Source organism: Gymnoscopelus braueri, assembly GCF_963280865.1.
Source record: "Gymnoscopelus braueri genome assembly, chromosome: 10".
NCBI lineage: Eukaryota > Metazoa > Chordata > Actinopteri > Myctophiformes > Myctophidae > Gymnoscopelus > Gymnoscopelus braueri.
Window position 1 is genome coordinate 20,203,013 of NC_137611.1, and position 26,110 is coordinate 20,229,122.

The 26,110-nt window shown below is 41.2% G+C and overlaps 3 protein-coding genes across 3 annotated transcripts; 2 read left to right on the plus strand and 1 right to left on the minus strand.

The window, feature by feature from the left end:
• Positions 1-200: 200 nt before the first annotated feature.
• On the plus strand, positions 201-11,699 carry yme1l1b (YME1-like 1b). The gene is made up of 18 exons (XM_080440651.1): positions 201-386; positions 1,179-1,322; positions 1,800-1,986; positions 2,514-2,603; positions 2,892-2,998; positions 3,142-3,292; positions 3,651-3,734; positions 4,103-4,276; positions 5,683-5,835; positions 6,428-6,560; positions 6,882-6,944; positions 7,587-7,699; positions 8,169-8,324; positions 9,014-9,165; positions 9,334-9,460; positions 9,735-9,808; positions 9,933-10,019; positions 10,380-11,699. Exons 1-18 carry the CDS (start codon positions 354-356, stop codon positions 10,524-10,526), a joined length of 2,175 nt encoding a protein of 724 aa, XP_080296777.1. The 5' UTR covers positions 201-353; the 3' UTR covers positions 10,527-11,699.
• Positions 11,700-14,139: 2,440 nt separating this feature from the next.
• LOC308093434 (patched domain-containing protein 3-like) lies at positions 14,140-17,077 on the minus strand (the record flags this gene model as incomplete). The annotated part of the gene is made up of 4 exons (XM_080439769.1): positions 14,140-15,656; positions 16,034-16,179; positions 16,301-16,422; positions 16,850-17,077. The coding sequence occupies 4 exons, from the start codon at positions 17,075-17,077 to the stop codon at positions 14,140-14,142; spliced, it is 2,013 nt and encodes a 670-aa protein (XP_080295895.1).
• Positions 17,078-18,629: 1,552 nt separating this feature from the next.
• On the plus strand, positions 18,630-26,093 carry rab18b (RAB18B, member RAS oncogene family). The gene is made up of 7 exons (XM_080440091.1): positions 18,630-18,810; positions 19,643-19,698; positions 19,909-19,970; positions 21,496-21,568; positions 22,209-22,327; positions 23,180-23,246; positions 24,003-26,093. The coding sequence occupies exons 1-7, from the start codon at positions 18,743-18,745 to the stop codon at positions 24,173-24,175; spliced, it is 618 nt and encodes a 205-aa protein (XP_080296217.1). The 5' UTR covers positions 18,630-18,742; the 3' UTR covers positions 24,176-26,093.
• Positions 26,094-26,110: the final 17 nt, after the last annotated feature.

Genomic DNA, 26,110 nt, shown 5'->3' on the forward strand with positions numbered 1-26,110 from the left:
GTTCTCAAATATTTTCATGAAAATGTTTTGTGCCATGAAGCATTTGAGTTGTTAATGTTTCAAAAATATTCCAAATATTCCACATTTTATTGCAAGAGTTTTTGAAAATAGCAGATCTACAAGCTCACAACGTTGATTTTCAAATAGGTTCATGTCGCTTCTCTTGGGCTTATTTCTCTCACACAACCTGGCAACACTACTTGGTACTGGTGGTCAGTTTACTAGCACTCACCCTGTCAGTGTCAACACATTCAATATTAACTAAAGTGTAGCTAGTGGATGGTGAACGAACGTGTGTCTTTATCACATTAATGCATATAACTGACAACAACCTAGTTACTGACAAATAAAACATGTTTTCCCTTTCAACGGCAGTCCAGCCACAGGTAAGAAACAAAGTGATATAGTTTTGTTTTGGTCTAACATGGCTAACGTTAGCTTGTTTGTTTACAAGCTGCTCTGACATTCGTCCCCTGGTTGTTCTTGACCTGAGAAGAGACGTTGTGTTGTGTAAATGATTCTAAAGTAATGTCAGAAGACCTTCATACAGTGTGGCTGTCGACTTTAGCTGTTTATAAACACTGAGCGGCCTGCTAACTCGTTAGCTTAGACGCTTTACTGTTGCATTCTTGAGCAGAACTTGAACTGCGTCAGTTGGCGGCTTCGTGACCGACGTTGATCCATTGCATCCTCATCCTCTAGTCTAGTCTGCACTCATCATCACATGTCTTCTTCATTCAGCATTCAGCAACCACTTTAAGTGAAGTTGCTACTTGGTGGCGAGATTGGGTGGAACTGACATTGATTATATAACACAGGGCTGCCAACCCTCCTTGATTCCGCACGAGTTTCCTTGATTTCAACCACATCTCCTTGAGGACATTCTTGATTGTCATTTTTCCTTGATTTCTCCTTGATTTGGTATCAAACTCTCAACATTCACCTTACCTATACCCAAGCACTGACTGAGCTGAACTTGTGTATTGATGCCAATGTGAAGGCATTGCCTATTTAGATTAATTACAGATAGCTTGGATTAGATATTGCTCCTTACTTTGACCTTTGGGACCTGGACTTTTGAAATAATGTGATTGTTCTATCTAGATGTATATGCAGTCCACTGTATTGTGTGATGCTTGGTTGCTGGTACTCACTGAATTGCCTGTGTATACACACAGGTGACTGTCCCCCTAAGCCACTTCATCAACATCCTGCATTCCCTCAAGAGCTCTGTGGGAACGAGCAGTAGCACTAGCAGCCCCTGCACCAAACCATGCAAGCACAAGGAACATTCCCTGGAGTCAGAATTACAAAGCACAGAGGTACAGTACACACGTCACGTGCACACACATCACACACACACTAATATAGGATTTAACTTTTAACCCTCATGGAACAGAATAAAAAAAGTTGCTCATTAGCAAACTCTGTGTAATAACAATCAGTTTGAATGTTAATTTGTGTGTTTGTGCGTAGGCCTGTTACATAATCGTCTAATTTCAATTATTTGAGATAATCACAATTACTTTGCATATGGCAATTGTTGAACATTCCCCCCCAAATAATCTGCTGTTTACATTTTTTCAGTAATTTCTTTGTATATTTAAGTTATTTGTCACATCTGATCTGTGCAATTTTTTATTATGAAGCCTAAAAGGACAGAAAAAATATATATATATTCATGTGTTCCAATGTTCAATGCCAAAAACACAATTAAATCGTTAATCACAATTATTTGTCTGCTTAAACTTTGTAATTGTGACAACCCTATTTGTGTGTGTGTGTGTGTGTGTGTGTAGCCCACATTGAACATGCGGGAGCTGGGCATCTCTGAGATCGGAGTGCGTCAGCTGGATGAGATGGTGAAGAATATGTTTCCTCGCCTCAGCCAACAGGAGGCGTCACTCTTGTCCAACCCCAGTGGCAGCCACATGGCGTGGAGGACCTCCCACCTCTCCTCAAACTCCTTCTTCCACAACAAGCATGGTGAGACTGTGGGAAAAATAATACTGAGCCCCAAGAGGGTGATGTACTGTAGAGGGGTCTTAATCACCCTGAAGAGGTTTATTTGTCAATAATGGCATTATCGCTGTAAGTTAATTACCATTGCGTATTACACGGCTATATATTAAATAAATCAACAGTTTGACACAAAATATACCATTAAAATGATTTAGGGAGTGCTGATCAAATATGAATCAAGAAAAAGTCAGAAATATATGCTGTATTATACCTAAAGAGAAGATGTTTTTATGAGCCTGCTGTTGGTGAGCCTTATCAGTTGGATTAGAAATCCAGTCATACTAGCGGACACAGCCCAAGCCAAGGAACAGGCTATTCAATTCATCTTGTAATTTATACTTCATCATGCAAGGGTAGAATCTGTACTTTTTGGCAAGCAACATGCCATACAACGGACTACAAATTAGTTAGGCTTTAGTCTGTTCTGTTTTCTCTCATTTTAGGGTTCTCCAGTGCTGTGATTTAAACTCTTCTGGTTTCTCTCATTTTAGGGTTTTCCAGTGGCCCGATGCCCCATGCTTTCTGTAGACAGAGCCCCTCACCTCTTCAGTCTATCTGCACAGACCTCCAGTACTTACCAAGTAATGTGCATTTTGTGGTTTTATCAATATCGGTCTTTAGAAATTCATTGGTTGGTAATCCCTGGATTCTGTTCTGAATGTGACACACTCAAACAGCACTACTGGAAGGACGTCAAGTGTTGGGCATAATTCTCATTATTACACATTTTGTGTTGTTTTCCTACTGTACCATAGCTACAGACTTAAACTGCATTGATTTGTAATTAATTCAGACATGGTGATATCCTGTAGTGAAAAATATTTTGTATTGGTTTTTTTGTGTCCACCCTTCTCACTGCGCACCTCAAGTGTTGATTCAGAGCAGAGGATTCAAAACTCTGAGGACTAAAAGACGAGTTCAGGGAGGCTTTGAGCGCCCAGTGGAATCGGACAGCTTTACACCATTTTTCATGAAGGTAAGGTACTTTTTAAACATTGGCCACTTCAATTTCTTATTGCATATAAAATGTTGACCCTATTCAGAGTCCCTTGGCTCATAAGACTAAGGTCACTGGATCGCACAGGCTGTATTTGTAAGCCATCAGGTCTTGTTCCTCAGGGTTTCCTGTCACGCGACAAGGGCATGGAAGTGGAGTTTCTGGACAAGCTGCTGAAAAACAAGAACATACCAGACGGGCATCAGGATGCGTTCAAAGGCGGCTTTGCTGAGGGCTTCTTGAAAGCCCAGTCCCTAACCCAACGCACCCAAGGTATTTTGTGATGGCCCTCGAGATGTACACCTCTGCAAGACTATTGTGTTATATCTGGTAATATGTAGGTGAATAGGTGAATATACGGTCAGAGGTAATTTTATTATGTACAATGTATGCAGTCTTCTTCGCCAGAAAGCAAATCATGTGGCTACAACTAACAACAGAAAGCTTGTAGACCGGGAGGGTGTGGGTTGGGGTGGAGGGGGGGGGGGGGGGTCTATGACTGATTGAAACTTGAAGCAGATGGGGAGAATACTGAGTGTATGTTGCTCATGAAACTGAAAAATGACTCCGGTAAACTAAACAAAGTATATAGGGTTGAAGTCCAATGTCTCCCTTCTATCCCACTGTGTAGATTCTGTGAGGAGGACACGCCTCATCTTGCTGGTGTTGCTGTTGCTCGGAATCTATGGGATCTCCAAGACGCCCTTTCTATCGGGTAAAGGCTCCTTTTCCTATTCGACGCTGCTTATTGATTTCATGTCAGAACACCTACGGTACTCACCCCACACATGCTTGTACTCCTGGAAAACAGGCTTCTTAGCTGTTGCCTGCTAAACCCTGTGAAATTAAGATGAATGGATTTTTTTGCAGAATATAAAGCCAAGCTTCTTATAGCAAAGCCATGCCAAGTGTATTGCTGAAGGCTTAAAAACAATCCTGACTTTAGCTAATTAGTATTAACTGTTGGTTGTATATTCTCAGTAACCCACTGGTAATACGAGTCGTAATGTATGTGCTATGTTGAGTTCATTAACTGTGCCAATGCGGTGTGATTTCGAACTTTAACCTAACCATTTTGCACAGTGCGATTCCGAACCACCCCAGGCCTGGACTCGGCGGTGGACCCCGTCCAGGTGAAGAATGTGACGTTTGAGCACGTCAAAGGCGTGGAGGAGGCCAAGAATGAGCTGCAGGAGGTCGTGGAGTTCCTCAAGAACCCGCAGAAGTTCACAGTCCTTGGAGGAAAGCTGCCTAAAGGTACAGGTCCTTTGTGCCCATTATCTTAACATCTGTGCTTGTGGAAAGGTGTGATTGTGATTTTAAAATATCAATTTCGAAAAATTGGTACATTTGTATTTAGAAAAATTTAGAAAAAACTTACATTAACACATTCCATGCCAGAGTTTAATCTCATAATGTACTCACCAGTGCCAGCGTTTTATTGTTGTTTTTTAGTTTTTTTCATGTCGCCACAGACCTCGCTAAATAAGTTAAAAGTGCGCGTTCATTTGGTTCTAAACACACAGCGGATCCGTGAGAAACGGCGAGCGAAAACAGTTTCCAAATCCGTGCCGCCATCTTGAAGCTACAGCCGATCAACCATAAACAGTGATCAGCGAGGAGAAAAACAACAACCAGAGAAAATCGAGTTTTAAACAGGATCCCAGACAGGAAGCGGATACGATCGAAAAAACCGGAACCCGAATAATTCCGTTATGAAAAAAACGGAAATGGATCAAAAAAATTCGGAAAGTGCACCTGGGGCACTTAACATGGGAATCGGCGGTTCGCGTAGATCTACGCGACTGGCACGCTGCGGCTTTAAATAGGTTCGCGTAGATCTACGCGACTGGCATGCAATGTGTTAAAAATAAAAATATTTATTTAACTGTAATATTTTCTTGCACACGGCCAGACATAGGAAAACTCTGACGTACTTAAATTCAGAATACCAAAACTTATAATTCTCCTACTAAAGTCACCTAAAATGTATACACAAATGGTAATGATGCATTTATATAGCGCCTTTATCCAAAGTGCTTTACAATGTGCATTAAATTCACCCATTCACACACTGACAGCTGAGGAAACGTCTTGCTTAAGGACACTTTTACACTAACTCAGGAGGAACCGGGGATCAAACCGGGAACCTTCCGTTTCCCAAGCGACCGCTCTACCTCCTAAGCCACTGCTGACCCATGTTCTACTCTACGTTAGTCAATGTAGCTTGGGATCAATACCATTTTCAGGTTTCTGATCCGGTCAGGTGCGGAAATAACTTTACGTCATCAGGCAGCCGGAACCAAGGGTGCCGGTATCACCCAAAATAATTCCCTGCGATCAAGGGAATCATAATTTTAGGGCCTACCCAATAAAACCCTTGGCGTAGTTTAGCTTATAGGAATAGCTTGTTTGGTATATCCATCTTTTATTCCAACTCGTAGCGACTGGCGAGACTAAACTAGTAGTTATACTCGATTCAGCATTTAAATGGGGATTGGGGAAACTAACAGGGTGTGGTCTAGACCAGGTCACACGGGCCAGTTTGGAATGAATACCAGGCTTTTCTCTGAGGTGGAATGTCTGGTGACGTGAGATTATAGTCAATGAGACCCAGTACTACACCTCTATAATCATTTCTCCTCTACATTTCCCCCTTCCAGGCGTCCTGCTGGTAGGCCCCCCAGGTACCGGTAAGACTCTGCTCGCCAGAGCAGTGGCAGGAGAAGCAGACGTGCCTTTCTACTACGCCTCCGGCTCCGAGTTCGACGAGATGTTTGTCGGCGTGGGGGCCAGCCGCATCAGGAATCTCTTCAGTGAGTGTTCACCAAGACAGTTGTTCCTTTCCTTTTCTTGGTTATTTTTGTGAATATGCACACCTCAAGGGTTGGCGACAGGTGCTTAAGTCAAAAATGTGCAAATTATGGAGGAGATCTCTGATGGTTAGACCAAAGAATGGGACCCGCACAACGTCTGGATCTTGCAAAAAATGTAGCTCTTTATTCTTAATCGACGTTTCGGTCGTTAGACCTTCATCAGTCCTGATGAAGATCCAGATGGTGTGCGGGTCCCATTCTTTGGTCTAACCATCAGAGACCTTTTCTTGGTTATAAAAGAGTATCTTTTGTCCTCCAATACTCTTTGGGACAAAAGGAGATACATTAGTTACAGTAGTGTGAAACAGGGCTGAGAAATATGTCTGTATTGTATCAGTATCACGATATGAGACTAGATATCATGTGGAATTTTTGATATCATTATATATATGGCATAAGTGTTGTTTTTTCCCGGTTTTATAGGCTGCATGTGACTCGTGCCATTATTTGCCTTTACCCATTTTGGGATTATTTAGGCATTATGGCGCTCTGAACTAAAAATTTTACTTGGCCTCTTGGGCTTACTTTTCAGGGGAGGCTAAATCCAACGCTCCCTGCGTGATCTTCATCGACGAGCTGGACAGCGTGGGTGGGAAGAGGATCGAGTCTCCCATGCACCCTTACTCCAGGCAGACTATCAACCAGCTACTGGCAGAGATGGACGGGTATGTCTTCATGTCAGATCATATTGTACCAGGGTGGAGCAGGGGGGGGAGCAATTTCACAGCAACAAAACTACAACTCTGCTGTATGTAGTTTTGTTGCTGTGTCCATAAGTATGTTCTGTCCCTCCCACATAAACAAATAAAGTAAAGAGAAGAGGTAAGCATTTAAACGCAGGGCCATATGAAAGGCATTCTTAACGGAATGTTCTATGCCCTGTTAGTGTTGCTTCATTAACAGAAAATGAGGTAGAGAGAATCCTGTACTGCAAGCTGCAATATTTCACTACCGTACACTCTAATGTTTTTTCAAACGTCTCGTAGGTTCAAGCCAAACGAAGGTGTCATCGTCATCGGAGCCACAAACTTCCCAGAGGCTCTGGATAAGTATGTTGTCAGTTGTCACCACCAATTGCTACTCTTGCTACTGCTGCAGCAAAGGTCAGAGTTTACAATGTCAGCTGATACATGTCAAGGTTGACGACCTGTGGCACGGCAGCTGCCCTTGTCATACCAAAGAATAGGCTGCAGGACTATGGCTATTAAAATAGAATCTCTCATGACTATCTGCTAGCACTCAAATAGCAACACTCTGCAAGATTAATATTATTAATAAAAAACTTTTGAGGCCTTTTTGTCTCTCAAAGGTTAATACATTTTACTGCAAAATGTCTAGTACTACTGTACTTGTAAAAATAAGAATAGTAATGAAGATGACGATGCTAATGATCTGTAATGGTGCGTTAACACCAGACGAAAAGCTAATATTCGCCTTGCTTCACTCAAAGGGAATTTATTTGCGGTGCTTGCGCAAATGTTTTATTCATTCAAGAATATGTCAACTTGTGCAAATACGTGAATGATGCAAAATGTGTTCTTCACGTCGCCAGTGCAAATTCTTTGCAAATTCTTTGCACTGACCTTTTATGCGATAGTGCTGTGAGAAAAATGTGCTTTGCGTTCACTGTGAACACACCATAAGAACTGGAGTGTTACTGTTGGACTGAAGCGATCTCCCCCTCTCTTCAGTGCTCTGATTCGTCCAGGACGTTTTGACATGCAGGTGACTGTCCCCAAACCAGATGTGAAGGGACGTACTGAGATCCTCAACTGGTACCTTAAAAAGATCAAAGTAGATCCAGGTATGACCTAAACTGAAGTTGCATTCTAGTCTATATGAAACTCATTAGATTTTGTATTGTACTATTGTGTATGGTATATAATGTTTTAATCCAACATTTGGCTTGCCAAATCTAGTATTTGTTTTAGGACCTAAAATGAAAGAGCCTGGTTCAGGTGGGTTTGTGCTTGACAAGAACGGTACAATTTTAATGAGATTGGCTTCAGGCTCATATTATGAACACATGGCCCAGGAAAACACAATTATTATGAATTTTGTTTTCTTGTGTGCATGTGTGTTGAATGTATTTAACTGCTTAATTTCCCTAAATGTATCAAATCTCACCATGTCACCAAAACATTCCTCTATTTAGCTTGACTGACATTTTTCCCTCTACAAAATGATATTAGAATATCATAGCTGCATGTTCTCCCAGGCTTTGAATGACCTCACCATATTTTTTTTACCTTGACTGTGATCCCTGGCTGCAGCCATCGAGGCCAGTATTATTGCTCGGGGTACGGTGGGTTTCTCTGGCGCAGACCTTGAGAACCTGGTGAACCAGGCTGCCCTGAAGGCAGCAGTGGACGGCAAAGACATGGTCACCTTGAAGGAAATGGAGTTTGCCAAGGACAAGATTCTCATGGGTGAGGATTAAGGAGGCATAGCTGGTGGGACTGGAGCTCGCCTACAGTAACATACTGTAATGAATTTCAGCGTCTGTCTGTCTATCTCTCTCTTTCTCTGACTCTGGTTTGAGAAAAGGCATCATCTTTTTCTGTTTTTCAGACTTTCCTTTCTCTTGCTCTCTTTTCCTCTACCTTACCTCTTCTCTGTTAGAGTGACTGAAGTTTAAACACTTAAGTCCCATATACTGTACGTTGTATTGCAAATAGCCGACACAACGTGTCACATCAGCTCACATTGTGAGCTTGTAGACCTGCTATTTTAGCTATTTCTGAAATTTAAAAAAATGAAAACTGTTTTTACAATTTCCCCAAAGTAGGGAAGCCAGGGTTTTGTGGTTAATATCAACATGAACATTAACAACATTTGCTTTGTTGTACGACAAATAGCAGGTCTATAAGATCACAGCGTTTCGCATCGAGAACATACAAGCGTTGTGAGCTTGTGCTATTTTTGCTATTTTTGAAGATAAAAAAGATAGAAAATTTGCTCAAAATAGGGACGCCAGAGTTAATGTTGTTGAATGCATAATAAGGTCTTTACATAGATATATACTGTATGCCTGTCTTTGTAGTCATACTGTGTAGTTTGTTTATTACTTCTACCCACGTCCTTACCATTGCCCTCTTTTCTTCACTGTTCATTTCAGGCCCTGAGAGGAGGAGCGCTGAGATAGACGAGAAGAATAAGCAAATAACGGCATTTCATGAGTCGGGCCACGCCATCGTTGCCTTCTATACCAAAGACGCCATGCCCATCAACAAGGCCACCATCATGCCCAGGGGACACAGTCTGGGACACGTAAGGCAGTAGTTCTCAACCGTTTTTAATTTCAAGGTCCCCCGGTGTGGTATGCATTAGACTTGAGCTTGTAGATCTGCAATTTCTGAGCTCGTCACTGGCACACAACTAAGTGTAAGTCAGGGGTAACGTCATCTACGCCCCTCACACCCGTCCCTCTCCTCTCAGGTGTCCATGCTTCCAGAGAACGACCGTTGGAGCGAGACTCGCTCTCAGCTGCTGGCCCAGATGGACGTCAGCATGGGCGGCCGCGTCGCAGAGGAGATCATATTCGGAAACGAGTACATCACCACCGGTAAGACCATGGAACCTTCTGGAGGAAAATTGCACGAAGCTTGTATAATAACTGACTCATATCTGGCAGTTTACATCCGATGCCAGACGCCTTGATTTAATCTGGACCGAAGATGTATTTAATACATTATTATTATTATAAGACAATAAGTTGGCAGACACGGAAGTGGTGTGGAGGGTTCTGCTATTTAAAAGTAAATGATACAATAGTTTTGCAGACATTAAACAACAAGCAAGATGTTTTTTATTTCATGTAAATTCCTTCTGCTTCCCAGGAGCATCCAGCGACTTTGATAGCGCGACCAAGATCGCTAAGATGATGGTTACCAGATTTGGCATGTGCGAAAAGGTAGGTTTCATGAGCGGTGAACTTAAATGTGTCGGATGCATTTATTACCACATGTGGGACTGTCACCACTTTGACTTTGGTTTTCATATACAGATAATTTACGTATCATCTTTTCCTTTTCCAGTTGGGTGTGATGACTTACACCGACGTGACCAAGCAGAGTCCAGAGACACAAGCTGCCGTGGAGCATGAAATCCGCCTGCTGCTGAAGGCAAGTTAAATTACTATTGTCCTGTTCTTGTAAATGGACCTGTGAGGAGTCTGCTGTGTCTTTTGTCACTTTTTCTCTGTGTAACATGGATTAGTTTTTGGATTGTTGTTTTCACTAGAGCAACCGATATTGTCAAAGACCTGTATGAATATTCCCTTAGTCTCTGAGCCAGTCTATTTCAATTCTCCATGATAGAGGACATGAAAATACACCATGTGTGCGTTTTCTGTGGACCTTCATGCCCTTTTGGAGTCTATACATAGATCAGCTCTGTGACAATAACGATTCATCTTGAGTGAACAAAAACAGTCGCAACTGTGCAATTTTCACCAACACGTCTTCAACTCTCGTGGCCCCCAGGACTCGTATGAGCGAGCCAAGACGCTCCTCAAGAAACACGCCAAGGAACACCGGAACCTGGCAGACGCACTGCTCAGGTACGAGACGCTGGACAACAAGGAGATTACACTCGTCTTGGAGGGCAAGACCCTTGCAGAGAACAGATGAAACTAGGGACAACATAACACTTCAAAGGGGGAAGGGGTCCGGTTGCAGAACTCAGGGGAAATGGAGGGCTAGACACACACACACACACACACACACACACACACACACACACACACACACACACACACACACACACACACACACACACACACACACACGGGAGGGATGGAGTCATTGGGGCTAGAGAGTGTCGCCGTTCTCTACCGGAATCTATAAAGTATCACTGAGTGCTGGTCTGGAAATGTTTAATGAACAATTATCTTGTACTGTAGACTATGAGCAGATGTCAGCTTTTCATAGATACTTTATATAAGCCGGGCCTTGTTCACTGGTATCTGGGGTTGGTTTAGGGTTTAACAAGAAATAACTCTGCCTAAAGAGTTGTACCAGTGGTATCACACCTTTTCTTTCACAGCAGAATGTTCTCGCAACCTACCTTGAAATCTGTACTAGAAACTTAAATAATTGTTAGATAGCTCTATATTCTGATGGTAATCATTGCTATAGAGTGTTCAGTAACAGCCAGGTCTCTCCCTGTCTCTCCAGCTCTTAAGTCAACAGAAAATGCATTTTCAGTCCACAATACCAAATTTGTCCAATCAGGAGAGAACTCATACAGGATAAACAAGTGAAATCAGAAGTGATGACGCAAGGAACTAAGCAGACAAAATTGGAACTGGAATTTGAAGCTGATTAAATGGATGCTCTCTCTTGGATGAAATTGGCAATTAGAAAAAGTATTTTCCAATTGGAGAGGAGGCCCATGTTACTGAACAAACACTTGCAATAGCAATGATCAGAAAATAGAGCTTTAACTTTTTCACAATTTCTTTTTTGTTTTAACCAAAAAATATCACTTTGACTAACAGCAAAAGCTCTTGGAAAGGCCAATTCACCCTCTTAATATTGGTATTAGAAATATTATGATACAGAATATCACATTGGAACGATGGCAGTGATGTTCGCCATAGACAATCTTTCCCCCTCCCACTTAATCATTGTTCTCCTTACAACCTTAATTCATACTGAATTACATTTGACAATTCGATTGCACTCCGTGTTCAAACTGTGTTTTGAAGGAGGTGGATGTATAATAGGAAATATTTTGCTCAGGTTGTCTTAAGCGGCGTTGGGTGGATATAAAAGCAAATATAAATATGCATCTGAAAACCAGTCATGACTTCTTAGGATTCTGTTTTATGTAATATGTATGTTCTGTATGTGGAAATGGATGGAAAGTGGGTCAAATTCCGTTCAGCCGAGGTCATAATACAGCCCTTTTTGTGTGAACATGTGGATCATGGGGCAGTGTATGGTCATTTGAGCCGCTGCGTAATCGTGGCTAATAGGATTTTGACTGACCCTCAGCTGTGGAATATTTCCTCCTCTTCTCCCAGTGTTTTCTGTGCACGTCTGTTACTCGACCAGTATATTTCAAGATCGCTCGCTATAGAGCGGCTTCAGTATGTTCTGTGAGTTAATGCGCTTAGACACGGATGCCTGTTCATGTTCCTACACATGAACCATCCCTTCTGCGTATTCCCATGTCTGTCTGAGCCATGTAGCTGTTTCTGAAGGTGGCCTTTTCGGGGGAATGTAGGTGTGAATTTCTCCATTTTGATTTGGGAAATATATGATCGACAATGTCTCTCAGCACTTTTGCGAAGTGTGTGAAGTTTAGGCACACTTACTGTACCTTCTCTTGATGTAATGTATTTGTGGAACTAAAGATATCAATGCTGTCTATATGGATGGAATTAAATGCTGCTTATCTTTGAAAAAATAACAACCAAATATAGGCTGAAGAATAGTGACGGAGCTTTAGAAAGAGCCTATCGTTGCTGGTCGGGCAGAAACCTCTTATATCCAAAGTTGCAGAAATAGCCGATATACAAGCTCAAAACATGTCGCACATTTTGAGCTTGTAGATCGGCTGTTTTTGAATTTGAATCCTGAAAAGTAACAGTTTTGGACAATATGAGGTTTCCACCCGATGGCAACGATATTGAGCTTGTGACCAACTCGTTAGTCCACTGATCTGAGCTTGATTTCAAGGAAGAAAAAGCTCATCACTGAGATCAGTTTCACTCTGTTGTAAATCACTGAACACAAGGTATTTTAAGCACTTTAACCCTATTTTGGCTTGTCATTGCAGGAGAAATGTAAAAAAAAAATTCGACTGGGAGTTCCTCAAAAATAGCAGATCTACAAGCCAACAACACGTTGCAGCGACATGTTTCGTGCTTGTAGATTGGCTAGTTTTGAACATGTTTTAAATAGGGCTGAAGTGGTTAAAGCTTAGATCACTTTGGCAAATAAAGTGATTATTATGTTTTTTTGCTGCGTTTAATTTTTTACAAAGTGCTGCACAGTAATAGTCGAGGCAAAATGCTATAAATGTACACTATTCACTGGTAGAGAGGCTGGGCATGAAGAACAGTAGCAACACTCAACACACCAATACTCCGCTTTACTGAAGCTCCAATGTCATGTTGTAATGGATCATCTTTGATTCTTATCTGTGCGTTTTGATTTTCAAAGCCCTGTGCAGGTAAAACTTAGCAATTGCATCGCTCTGTTGAAAAATGTCAAATGCTGTTGCAAGTGAATAGTGAATAGCAGTGTGATGTTTATAAGTGGTAACGTAATCTTTTAGAAGACGGGTTTCTTTGAAGTTTAGTCTAGTCTATAAATGGCTTATACCCAAAATAAGTTATTTATTCAATGTAGTGTTTTCTGCAACCATTTTTATTCACAGCGGTAACCTACTTCAATCTTTGGTTTATTGGGCTCTTACCTATGTTTAGTTGTACATATGATTGGAATGTAATAGAAGACATTGTATATAGATGTATAGAGATGCTTTTAAGCTGAATGGCACTCTGGTATTGATTGACCAGGTCTCTCAATAATGTGATGGCAATGTTGAATGAAAGGATGGATTGAATTAAAAGTAAAATATCCTTTACATTTTAAGTTGTTTGTGCTTTGTTAATGTTTGTGTATTATTTTTGGTCTTGTCTCTATTTCCAAATATTGTTTTCCCAAGATATGGCGCGTTGCAATCACCATAGCTGTTGAATTTGTTACAAGACCGCTGTGTGATATTTCTTTTATTACCAATGCAGAAATGAAAATGATTTAGCCAGGTAATAGTCCAGAGTGCCGGGGCAGACACTCATGACTTAAATATTGTTTAGAGAAATTGTAAAAAGAAAAAACACATGTGGAATTGTTATTGTTAAATACCAGTACAAGGTTATATGAAAAATAACTTTAATTGAAAAACTTACACAGTATGACTTTAGTTTCAGGATATTATCAACTGTATTTTACCATTTTCAACCTGGCATCCTTTTTTGGGTTTGTGTCATAGGCAAGTATTAAAAAAAAAAGTTTTCAAAATGTTCATAAATGCCAAAAAATAGCCGAATAAGCTCACAATGCATCATGATGTGTGAGCTTGTTAATCGGCTAACTTTTACAGTATATCGGCAATTCACGCTGTTTGTCGTACGATGAAGCATATAGGGCTAAAGTGGTGAACAACAACAAAATCCCAGCAGTGATGACACCTGACCATAATGAACTTAAATCCACAATCTATAACCATTCAACCATTCCCACACGCCCCAAACAATGTCAGAAACACTGGAATAAACACAAGGCCATGGAACACGCCGAATAGAATCACCAAAAACATGATTTTGAAGAACGTCCTAAAGATATAACTCCCAGACACAGAGAGCGCCACTACCCCTAAAATGGTAGACACTGCCCCCTGCACTATTGGGTAGCCCAAGTGGGCCATTGCTTCCGTAGACCTCTCATTCACATTGCTCTTGGAACTGCAGACAAACGCGTAGGAGATGTGGGCTGAGAAATCCACAGAGAAACCAATACACATGACCAGGTTGATCATGGAAATGGAGTCGAGGCTAACATTCCACAGAGCCATGAATCCCGCCACACCGACGATGACTGAAGACATGGCAAAGGCTACCCACAGGGAACACAGAGGATTGGGAATCAGGATTAGTGAGACGCATAGCATCACTATAGCAGCCACCAGGATTGTTTGAATGGTGTTGTCCACAATGATGGTGTATTGGTCAAAGTAGATAAACGCGGGGTGGTAGACTAGTAGCTCAATGGGACATTGTCTCGCCGTTTCCCTGAGGCCAACCAACATGTCCTTCATGGTGGTTTTGTGGAGCGTCTGAATGAAAAAGCGAGAGGCCTGTATGTCATTTTCTGCACTGAGGTTGATGTCTTGCCTGAACATGGGGTTGAGCTCGAGGAAACGAGGCAGGTGGTTTTTGAACGCCTGTTCAGAGCTTATGTTGAGATCAGTGGCATTGGCGTACCGTTGAAAGGAATGGAACCAAGCGAATGTGCCGTTGACATAATTCAAGTTTTCAAAATCCACAATGCACGACCAAAGGCTCTGCCGCCCACTCATAGTCCAGTATGAGAGTGGCTGCTTCACAGCCACCATCGCATTGTAGCTATATTCAGAGAAATGCTGGCTTTGGTCGTTGTAATATTTGATAATATAGGAATCATCCAGCACTAGGTTCCTAACGTCAAGACCTTCCTTCATGACAGAACACCCATAGATGCTGACAGCCAGATACCCAGCATATACAACAAGTACACACACTTTGACCCATTTCTTTGTGAGAAATGGCCCATAGACCTTCTCGAAGAATCGACTCAACAGTGGATTTTCCTCTTTTTCAGTGGTTCGGTCATAGGTCCCTCCAACGCAGCACAAACCAAATGCCTTGGATCTCCCTGGTGGAAGGTCCTCTGGGATCTTGGCACACGTGAGCCAGTGTCTGTTCTCCGCTTCCCTCCGGCCGTTCAGAGCCACAAAGGCGCCCAGGAAAGTGATGTTATAGACGTAGCAGACCGTGACCGATACGCCAGCGTAGAGACAGAAGGACCGGACGGAGCCAAAGGGAGATCTGTAGCCAAGGAAGAGAGCCAGTGCGTCGGTCAGGCTGGTGATGGAGATTGAGACAGCAGCTTCTCTGTAGGTTTCGGCCAGGCGGTCGGCAACACTGTCCAGTACATGGGTCCGCTGCCAGCAGGATAGCATGATGAACATGTCATCGATTCCAATGCCTTGAGCATGAAATGACAAAAGTTGAAGAGATTGATAAAAATCAGTTAGTGGCAAAGAACATGGACTTAAACCCAATGTTTGACACGCTATACTTAATGTCCATGGGTATTTTACAGACCCCTTGTCTTACTTTTGCATTAAAATACTTTCTAGATTAGTTTAGGGGCAAATATGTTTGTACGCCAGAATTTGCTCACTGAATGCCTGAATATAAGATCAAACTAATGTTGAGACTATAGTTTCTGACAAGATGTAAATGAACAAGAAGAGGGAGGATTTCCTTTTCTCAAACCAACAATTTCCATTATTATTATATCGGTTTTAAATTTTGCATATTTCCCTACCAAGTGACATGGTTAATTCAGCTGGAACGTACCTAGTATCATGAAAGGTGAGGAGGCAACAGTCATGACGAAAGGCTGATCCAGCAACAGCAAAACCCCAAAACTGGTCAGTACTGCCAGACCTGCAGAGAGCACTCCAACAGACGCCACCCATACCTTACTCCTCACGTTGTCCAACCTAAAGGGTTTAAAGAATACAATGTTCAATACAAAACAAACATATAATCAATCATATATTATCATTCCAGACATTACAAGATGGCCCTGGTAGTTAAGAGTAGACACAATACTTTGCCAACCTCCAGCATGATATGATTGAAAATGTGATGGCAGTGGCATATGTGATGGAGAACAGTTTGACGATAGAGGCTGGAGATTTCTCAAATTCCCACTGCAAGGACATGGAGGTAGAGTATGACACCTAGGGAGATGACAAAACATTCAGCATATACACTGCATGTTCACAAGCACAATTCATATCCGATTTGTTAATGCATTATGTTTCATCTCACCTCTATGGAACTTGTTGACTCATTTGAGATGAGATTCATAACAGCTTGCAGCCAAATATCTGTTTTTATGTTGCTGCCCTCGCGTAAGTAGTAGCGGATTTGTATGGCTTTAGCGCTTTGAATGACTGAGTTGTTGTCAAGTGTCACACTTCCCAGGCTGATATGCAAGGGAATCCTCTCAAAATCTGAGTAATGCCATGGAAACGTCAAATTAACACTGTCTATATGGCTTGCATTGTAGTTAATGACACGTAGAATATCACTGGAAAAGCAGCTTCCAGTCACAGTCGCACAAACATCCACATATCCAACAGTTTCATTCTCAAGCTGCGCTACCACACTCCTAACTTTGAGGTCCAGATCTATGATCTCCTGAAGTGACTCCACTGTCAGAATGTCCCTGTCATTTGTGGCAATAAAAGAGGCATGCGTGCCGTCCGTGCTCAGCCTCAAGCTGGAAAACATCATGGAATCATCTTCTGGAAATGTTTCTTGGATGTATTGTCTCTCCATCTTGGCCTGTCCATGAATAGGGGTGAACTGCCCCTCGATGTCATTGGACATCCTGTCCTTTAAAAAGTAAAACCCACTCCCCAGCCCAGCGGGGAGGACAAGAGGAGCAATAAAGAACCACCATGGATGACATCCAATGAAATGGCCTATCATTTCAAAACAGATGCGTAGGGGTCTCACTATGCAATCCGTGTAACATTTCGCCATGGTCTTTAAATTTCAACTTTGCTCACAAAAATCTATCTAGGTTATAGTGCTGAAAATATGGGTGCAGCACAGGCACTAGAGCTCTTTCCTATCTTCAGATGTCAGTCTAAAAAACAACAGGGAGCTTCAAACAAGCAGTGATAAATATTCTGCAACCATGTGCACACAAACAACCCCTTCATTAGCACCGAAGTTATTTGCATAATATTAGGGTAGGCCTTCTCGGTGATGGACAAGGCAGGTGGAGGCAGGACCCTAGCAAACAAAGACACCATTTAACTGCAATAAGATACTACTCACTCACTGGATTACTGCACCTCAAGTTCCAAATCCCAAGTGGTTCATTTGGAGGTAACAAGTGTATTCTGTGTCTGCCCTTCCTAAGCTACAGAACAAAGGCGAGCTGTGCTGTAGCATTGTGTCTTGTTTTTAAAAGATAAAGGATAAAAAGGTCAATAATTTTCTAGGGTAAACATCCTCTTTAAAGTCTCCACTTGACCACTTCTGCCCTGGGCTAAACTAGACAACTAACAAAAGAACAGTCAATCTTTATTTCATACTCTAATAGGTCCATATAAAAGACAATACAGGGGACAGCACAACAAAGATAATAAAACATAACGATGTGAATAGATGTCATATAGGCTACAAATCCTGAAACATATACAATTCTGCTTGAAACAACTGTATTTCACTAGACCAACTAGTAAATACACAATGAACAATCAGTCAGTTGGAAAATGATTTTATCTGTTAAACAGGTTATGTATTGTATATGTTAAGATTGATAGCGTTATTGAGTATCATCCAGCCATTCAAACACATGATTTCATAACACTTTTGGAGTATAAATATGTATAGATCCCAGCCAGTGTCATGTTTGTACATGAAACATGAAAACATGTTTTCCCATGGGCCATGACGTCATAGTCTGCATATCGAACGGAAGTTGCATGCAGCTGCAGAGTGTAGACAGTGTTGCCATGTTGGCTTATTATAAGAGACTTTGGGCTTCTTTTTCTGTGAAGTTTCTTCTAAATATTGGTAGTTGCGGGTTGCGGTTTTTTGGGCTCGTTTCTAAAGTGTACTTGCTTATTTAGGCTTGCTTCCAATGTTTTGTTATCGCTATTTAGACCAGTGGTTCTCAAATATTTTCATGAAAATGTTTTGTGCCCAAGGGAGCATTTGTGTTGTTAGAATGTTTCAAATATTATTCCAAATATTCCACATTTTATTCCAAGCGTTTTTGAAAATAGATCTACAAGCTCACAACGCGTCGCATCGTGAGCAAAATAGGTTAATAGGTTTAAAGTTCTCATGTGGCCTACATAGTTGCTTCTTTTGGGCTTATTTCCCTAGACCTGTTTGCTTATCTCTCTCACAAAACCTGGCAACACTGCTGCTCTACTGTCTGTCCCATACTGTCTCTGTGAAAACCAAAGAGACATCTGTCACTGAGAAGAAGGTGGTGATCAATAAACATCTCAAACTACCTCCCACGACACCGACATGGACGACGACGTGCTGACAACCCTGAAACTGCTGATTATCGGCGAGAGTGGAGTCGGGAAGTCCAGGTTGGTATTAGTGGCTGATATAGTGTTAGCTAGCAGGCTAATGTTAACCCAGTTGGCAATGTTGACATTTTGTTGTGTTATGTAATTTCACATACTGACGAGCCCATAGCCCTTGTTACTCCATTTGCTTGTAGATCTGCTATTTTCAAACATTTTAGCACTCTTACTTTTGATTGATAAGTATATTTTGAGGCCAATGCTTTTGTACTTTTACTCAAGTAACATTTTGAACACAGGCCTTTTACTTGGAACAGAGTGTTTTTATATTGTGGTATTGCTACTTTAGCTTAAGTAAAATATGTGAGTACTTCTTCCACCACTGCTCCAACTTGCTAGACCGGTTTAGTAACCAGGTCTTATTAAATACTTATGGGTAGCAAGGAACTAGACTAGAGAGTTGGCTAACGTTAGATGACTAAGTTGACAGTGGTGTAAAGTCATTAAGTACATTTACTCAAGTACTGTGCTTATAAGTAACATTTTGAGGTATTTTTTACTTGTAACAGAGTATTTTTATATTGTGGTATTGCTTTTACTTAATACGTGAGTAGTACTTCTTCCACCACTGCTAGTTGATCAGCTAAGTTAAGGCTGTTGTGAATGTGTTGCACTCTAACCAGTCTCCATGTTGTCTCTTCTGTAAAGTACAGGGTTAACTTGAGTCATTATTGAATTCAGACTGTTGTGCTCATGTATTGTCAGCACAATTAAAGCTATAGCGCCTACACTATAGCCTTAATACATATACACTATATAAAACTGACAGTGCTTCAGCTGACCTATTTGTGTTATTCGTCCCTCTCATCTCCTTCAACATTTGATCCCTGGACAGTCTGCTTTTGAGGTTCACAGAAGACACTTTCGATCCAGAGCAGACTGCGACAATAGGTAACACACACACCCACATACACATACACACATGCACACACACTCACACATACACGTACACATACACACACACACACACATACACACATGCACTGATGCACACACAAACTAACAGGAACATGGCTGCTCCTTTTGTCTACGATAATCTCCTCTCTGCCTCTTGTTTCTCCCTCTCTCTCTCTCTGTCTCCTTGTACCTGTGACACCACAGGTGTGGATTTCAAAGTAAAGACAATCGCCATCGACGGGAACAAAGCAAAGCTGGCCATATGGGTGAGCCTTCAGCCCTGTCTGTCAGCCCTGTCATGAGCATGATCTCCACATACAGTACAAACCTAGAAAAACATGTTCAGTTACGAGGTCTCTCCATGAGATGGCGCCATTGCATAGTAAGCGAACACAAAGTGCAAAGCTGGGAGGAGGAGAAAAAGGCTTCCTTCCATGAAGCAATGGCATGACATTTGTGATGAGTGGTGCTGTCATTGAGTTCTTTTGGTGTCAATAGTCATTGATGTATTGTATAAGTTTGCTTTATTTAGTAATGATAGTAAAACAAATAGCTTTAAAACTTTAAAACTGAGGACACAGAGCAGAAGTTTAACACATCTATATAGTCTATTGGGATTCATGAATGTCGCTACAAGAATAAGACTCAGCTGGTTCATGTGTGCCAGGCGAAGCCAGGGAAAGACACTAATGTACATGTATGTGGGTTAATAGGAATGAACAGGACGCCATATTACTATATCTGAGAGATTAACCACTTAAACCCTATACAATTTGTCGTACAAACGAATAGTGAAAATAGCCGATCTACAAGCACACAACCCATCATAATGCAACGCGTTGTGAGCTTGTAAATCTAATATTTTGATTATTTAGAATTTGTTTGGAATTATTTATTTATTTATTTATTATATTATGTCACCTATAATGACAAGCCTACAATTAGTCAGGGGATATTAGCAGAAAAATGTCCAATCTTGGAATAAATTCCTTACCAAAAAAAATCTTCACCAATGTGTTTGTAAAAGTGTCTAGTAACACATCTCACAAAGACTGAAATGCAGTTTCCATAGGGGAATTTTTGACAGCTGCTGAAAGTTGGGGTACCCACCATAACCTTATGCAGGGAAAAAAATCTAAATTTAATTCTGTTTTAAGTAGCATGTGAGGGGTCAAACTAGGGTGTTTTTATGATTCTGAATCCATTGCAAGCATTTGTTTTGCACCAAAACCACTCCTTGGGCTAAAAACGATCCAATCTCAATGGGCTTTTTACACAAAAAGTATACCTGGAAAAGGATGGCTATGGCCGTTTTTAGTCCAAGGAGTGGTTTTGGTGCAAAACAAATGCTTGCAATGGATTCAGAATCATAAAAACACCCTAGTTTGACCCCTCACATGCTACTTAAAACGGAATTAAATTTTGATTTGTTTCCCCCCCCGCATAAGGTTATGGTGGGTACCCCAACTTTCAGGAACTGTCACAAATTCTCCTAGGGAAACTGCATTTCAGTCTTTGTGAGATGTGTTACTAGACACTTTTACAAACACATTGGTGAAGATTTTTTTTGGTAAGGAATTTATTCCAAGATTTTTTTTTAATATCCCCTGACTAAATAGGGACACCAGGTTGAAAGTGTTTAATAAATACCTGGGAAGAACACAAAACGCGTATCCAGACAGAATGGAGCTGTGGTAGGGACAGTGACATTATGTGGTCGGTGTGTTATCCGATCATCCAGCAGTGATGTATAGCATTGACAGTGACAGTGTGCGTTTGTTTTGTGTACAGGACACAGCTGGACAGGAGCGATTCCGGACGCTCACACCCAGCTACTACCGCGGTGCACAGGGAGTCATACTCGGTGAGCAGTAAAGCATGGGGTGTTCAACGTTCAAAGCAGGGACCCCCACTACATATTGTATAAAATTGTGTTGCAAATTAACCCATTTTGGGCGGGAACCGCTATTTGTAACTGTACCTTTCAGGACGGGAACCCCTTTTGGGGTTGTTGTTGCTATGTACAGTATATAGCAACATACATTTGTTGTAATTTTTGAATATTATATTTGATAGTCAGAAAACTTAGGTCAGGATTTAGAAGGCGGCCTCAGGTCTAAATGGGTTAAACTTTTTCATACTTTTCATAGATGGCTTCATAGACTTGTTTGACCGCACTATCATCAGTTGTATGTTGGATTCATGTTAGAGCAGAGCCCTGCAGTAAATTGTTCAGGACATTACGTAATATACCACACAGTTCTCTGAAACCAAAAGCACCACAACATGCATTATAGTTTCTGTTCTCATCAAATAATCAAATATTTACATGAACTGTGACTAACAACACTTATTGATTTAGTATCTTTTTTCTTTTTAGATACCTTGCATTTACTTATTTACTTGTTTTGCCTGCTCACTAGTTGAATTCATATGGCTATAGCAGAGATAATATGGTGCACACATGAATATCTGTTGTTCTCTTTTCCTGTTCCTCTTGACAGTATATGACGTCACAAAACGGGACACTTTCACAAAACTTGAAAACTGGCTGAATGAACTGGAGACGTACAGCACACGAAACGACATTGTCAAAATGTTGGTTGGGAACAAAATTGATCAGGTGGGTTTGTGGCAATTTTATATTCGAATTGTATGACTTTGATGTGTAAAAGTTAAGCAGATGTGAAGAAGTTATTTTATTTGATAGAGCTCGACATGCCAGATGTTTGGGTTCAATGCCTATCCAGAGTTTGGAGAGTCCTAGACCACCAATTACCAATGTTTCGACCGATATTTATTCAAAAAGTGCAACATTTTCTAATCACTTTGAAAAACTTTGATTTGATTAAAGCTTCTATTTGAGAACATTTAGCTTAAATACGCAAAACTTTTTATTTAACCACTTATTCAAGCTTATTAAAAAATAACTGAACTACCAGCTTGTAGATCAGCTATTTTTGAAAACTTGAAAATCTTCTCTTATAATGACATGCCCAAAATAGGGATGCCAGGTTGAAAGTGGTAAAAACTGATCGGGACACATCGACTGTATAATCGCAGATACAGATGTCATCAGAAAATTGACATGATGGTCGATATATTGTCCAAACCCATATATTGGTCTGGCTCTAGTTATTTATAGCTGACAATCTTGAGGCTATTATTCCATTTCGTCTGGGAGACCACGCTTCCCTCACACATTTACTGATTCCACAAAAAAGCAAAACAAACCAAAGCCAAAATGTGCCGGGATGAGATGCCACAGAGCGCCTAGTCTCACCACCTTTGTGCTTTTCGTGGATATACTCGGTAGCATTGGAACATTTGTGCTCTGTTTTGGCTCACATACGTTTTATGTCAAATGCATTTTTCACCATCAGAATTTCAATGGGAACTTGGTGTGCCCATGCGGTGTATGAATAAAACAGATGGGATTAGAGGGACTCAAATTGTCCATCTTGTTTGGTTTCAGGACAGCCGTGAAGTGGACAGAAACGAGGGCCTGAAATTCGCCAGGAAACACTCCATGCTTTTTATTGGTACGTGTTATGTCTCAGTAATACCAAATGCCATCGATTTTTATCCTGTAATCTCTCGCATAACACTCCACATCCGTGCTGCCATGTTATGAATGAAGTATGAATGAATGATTAAATTCAGAGTTAGTGCGTAGGTTGGAAAGGAAAATCAAGGCACCCGTCATGGAGCCCCGCCTTCAGTTGGGCCGTGGTCATCTTGTTTATACTGCCCTGGCATTTCCGAGTCTCCACTGTCAGCGCCGCACTGAGAGACTCAGCCCCCTCCATAAGAAATGCATTATGATTAAAATCTAGCGGTCTTTCATCTATCAAATCCATGTCTACACGTGTTTCTGATTCCCTGCTCAGATCTGTCCCTCTCCTGGAAATTAGGTTAACATTTTGTGTGGAGTTTCCATTTTAGAATGACTAAATTAAGGGCTTTTGAAAGAAAAAAAAGGAAGAAAAAAATGCCGTTCAAGAAGATGTCATGGATTTTTAGCCGTTATGTAGATGTCTTGTTTGTGCAGGGATGTCTCTTGCGGTCCAGATGAAGTCGTTTCATGCTGCTAGGCCATGCTCGGTGACACATATCTGTCCTATGAATTTACTATCACAAGTATTATAACGTGAAAGCAGTCAGCAAAAAAATAAAGGATTATATTCTATGTTTGCCTCCGGTCACGGTACACTGGACTTCAGTGCGTTAGCGTGCACTTTGGAGAGGTGTCAAGTCTTGACGGTTCTTGCCATCCTGATCTTTTTCCTTTCAAATAGAGGCCAGCGCTAAGACCAAGGATGGGGTCCAATGTGCCTTTGAGGAACTCGTGGAGAAGATTCTCCAGACCCCAGGGCTTTGGGAGAGCGACACCCAGGGCCAGGGGGTCCGACTGGAGAGCCAGGAGCATCATGCTGGCAGGGCCTGTGGTGGGTACTGCTCCATACCCTAAATGGGGGGGACCAAAGGACAACGAACCCCAATTCAAAACGACTACGGACCGGAAACAGAGGACAGAAGCGAAAGAAGGGCAGATGAGTGCTGGTTGGAGTTCTGTTGGAGGACCGGTCAAAGAGACTTTGCTGTTTGCACACTTCCAGTTCAACCATCAATTTCTTTCACTTGTCCATAGCTTGTTACTTCCTCTTTCAAGTGTCACCGAGAGAGAGATCACACACTTGAAATAGTCAATCAAAGAGGAAGTATGTTTTAATTTAATTTAATCATGCCAAGAATATGTCATGCAAGTACAGTAAACTTTATCATGGAAGTAACTGACTTTTGGTTTTGGTTGGTCACATTTTGGTTCTGTTTGGTTGTGTTAAAGTGGCTTTAACAAAAGCAATTTGTAGGTTACAAATACATACCCGCTCTAATCTAATGTGATGAATAAGTCAAATCCAATGTGTTAAATTATCCATTTGTAACTCAAAGGCAAGGCAATTCAAAGTGCTTCACATAAAAAACTACCGTATTTAACACTCCCCCTTGAAAACAAAAACAAATCTAGACCTTATGATTTTTGACAAATGTCTGCATGTGACGTCCAAAGACTTTATTGTGGAAAAGTTGCACGTGAAAACGTTCTACCGACGAAATAGGTCTTCATGCCTTACCGTGTCACTTGGACCGAGGGAGAGGGGAAGAAATGGGGGTGCTTGACGAGTCTCAGAAACTTCTTCTGAAAATTCATAGCACCCCTGGTCCACACTCCCGTAATGCTCTAGACACTGTGAATGCTCCCAAAGAAAACATTTCACGAGACTCCCATCACGGGTCTGTGGGGCCATCTGCAGTCCCCAGTTACTGTTCAATTGTATTCTATTCCAGTTTATGTTAACCCGATTTATGGCTCTCTTCTTTTCTTTGTCATTTATGTGTGTGTGTGTGTGTGTGTGTGTGTGTGTGTGTGTGTGTGTGTGTGTGTGTGTGTGTGTGTGTAACCCCTGCCTCTTAACCACTTAAGCCCTATATACTTTGTTGTATAACAAATAGTGAAAATAGCTGATCTAAGCTCACAACGTTTCAAATCACAAAGTGATGTGAGCTTATAGAGCTGCCATTTTCAGTATTTTCAAAGAATCTCAGAAACTTGTGAAAGTGGTTAAGTGTGCAGCCGCTGTATATTATGTTATTGCCTTATCACTAGGACACATGCAATAGAAAGATGCTTTTGCACACTGCTGTCATGTAGTATTGTTACCAACCATACTTCTTTTCATTTTTTTTGTTTCATTCTCAAGTGTGAGGTTTACAATACAGCAACTTTTGTAATAAAATTGTGTTTTTTTTCTTATGTTATGGGTTTTCCTCATAGGATCTCTCTGTTTTCCTTGCCCAACAATCTCTCTGGCAAGAAAGCAGTTGATTGGCATGGTCGGTCCATCAGTTTGTTGTGGTAAAGTAGGCAAACGGTCCTATAATCTTTACTCATGCCTTTTTAGTTACTTGCTCTCTGCATTTCTGTGGTGCCGTGGTCCATACCATGTCATGTTAAACATGCAGATATTTCCACATACTATAACATAATGTCAATATATCCCAATGACATACATTTTATTATTACAAAAGTTTAAAAAGCTCAATACCCTGTTCCCACTTATTGACAAAGGGAGCATTTTATCTGCGAGATACTGTGTTGCATTCTGTTTGAATTCTTCTGTCTGTAAAAATGCTGTTGATTTGTTTTGCATTTCTCTGTTCATGCTTTTTTTGTTTCGTCACGTTTTCTCCCCCCCCCCCCCCCCCCCAAATCCATTTAAATCACATTACCAGAAGATTCTATTTGCCTTAACGTTCACTGACATAGTGTTATGACCTATCATAACGTGGACTTGTATTGTTTCAAACTGAAATAAACAATCTTAAAGACAGAACCGTGTCTGTG

Excerpts from the sequence above, each read along its gene's own strand:
- yme1l1b (XM_080440651.1), top strand. The coding sequence starts at position 354 with ATGTTTTCCCTTTCAACGGCAGTCCAGCCACAG. Across the intron at positions 2,604-2,891 it reads AGACCTCCAGTACTTACCAA|TGTTGATTCAGAGCAGAGGA; the intron begins GTAATGTGCATT and ends GCGCACCTCAAG. Across the intron at positions 8,325-9,013 it reads CAAGGACAAGATTCTCATGG|GCCCTGAGAGGAGGAGCGCT; the intron begins GTGAGGATTAAG and ends TGTTCATTTCAG.
- rab18b (XM_080440091.1), top strand. The coding sequence starts at position 18,743 with ATGGACGACGACGTGCTGACAACCCTGAAACTGCTGATTATCGGCGAG. Across the intron at positions 19,971-21,495 it reads AAGCAAAGCTGGCCATATGG|GACACAGCTGGACAGGAGCG; the intron begins GTGAGCCTTCAG and ends TTTTGTGTACAG. Across the intron at positions 22,328-23,179 it reads TTGGGAACAAAATTGATCAG|GACAGCCGTGAAGTGGACAG; the intron begins GTGGGTTTGTGG and ends GTTTGGTTTCAG.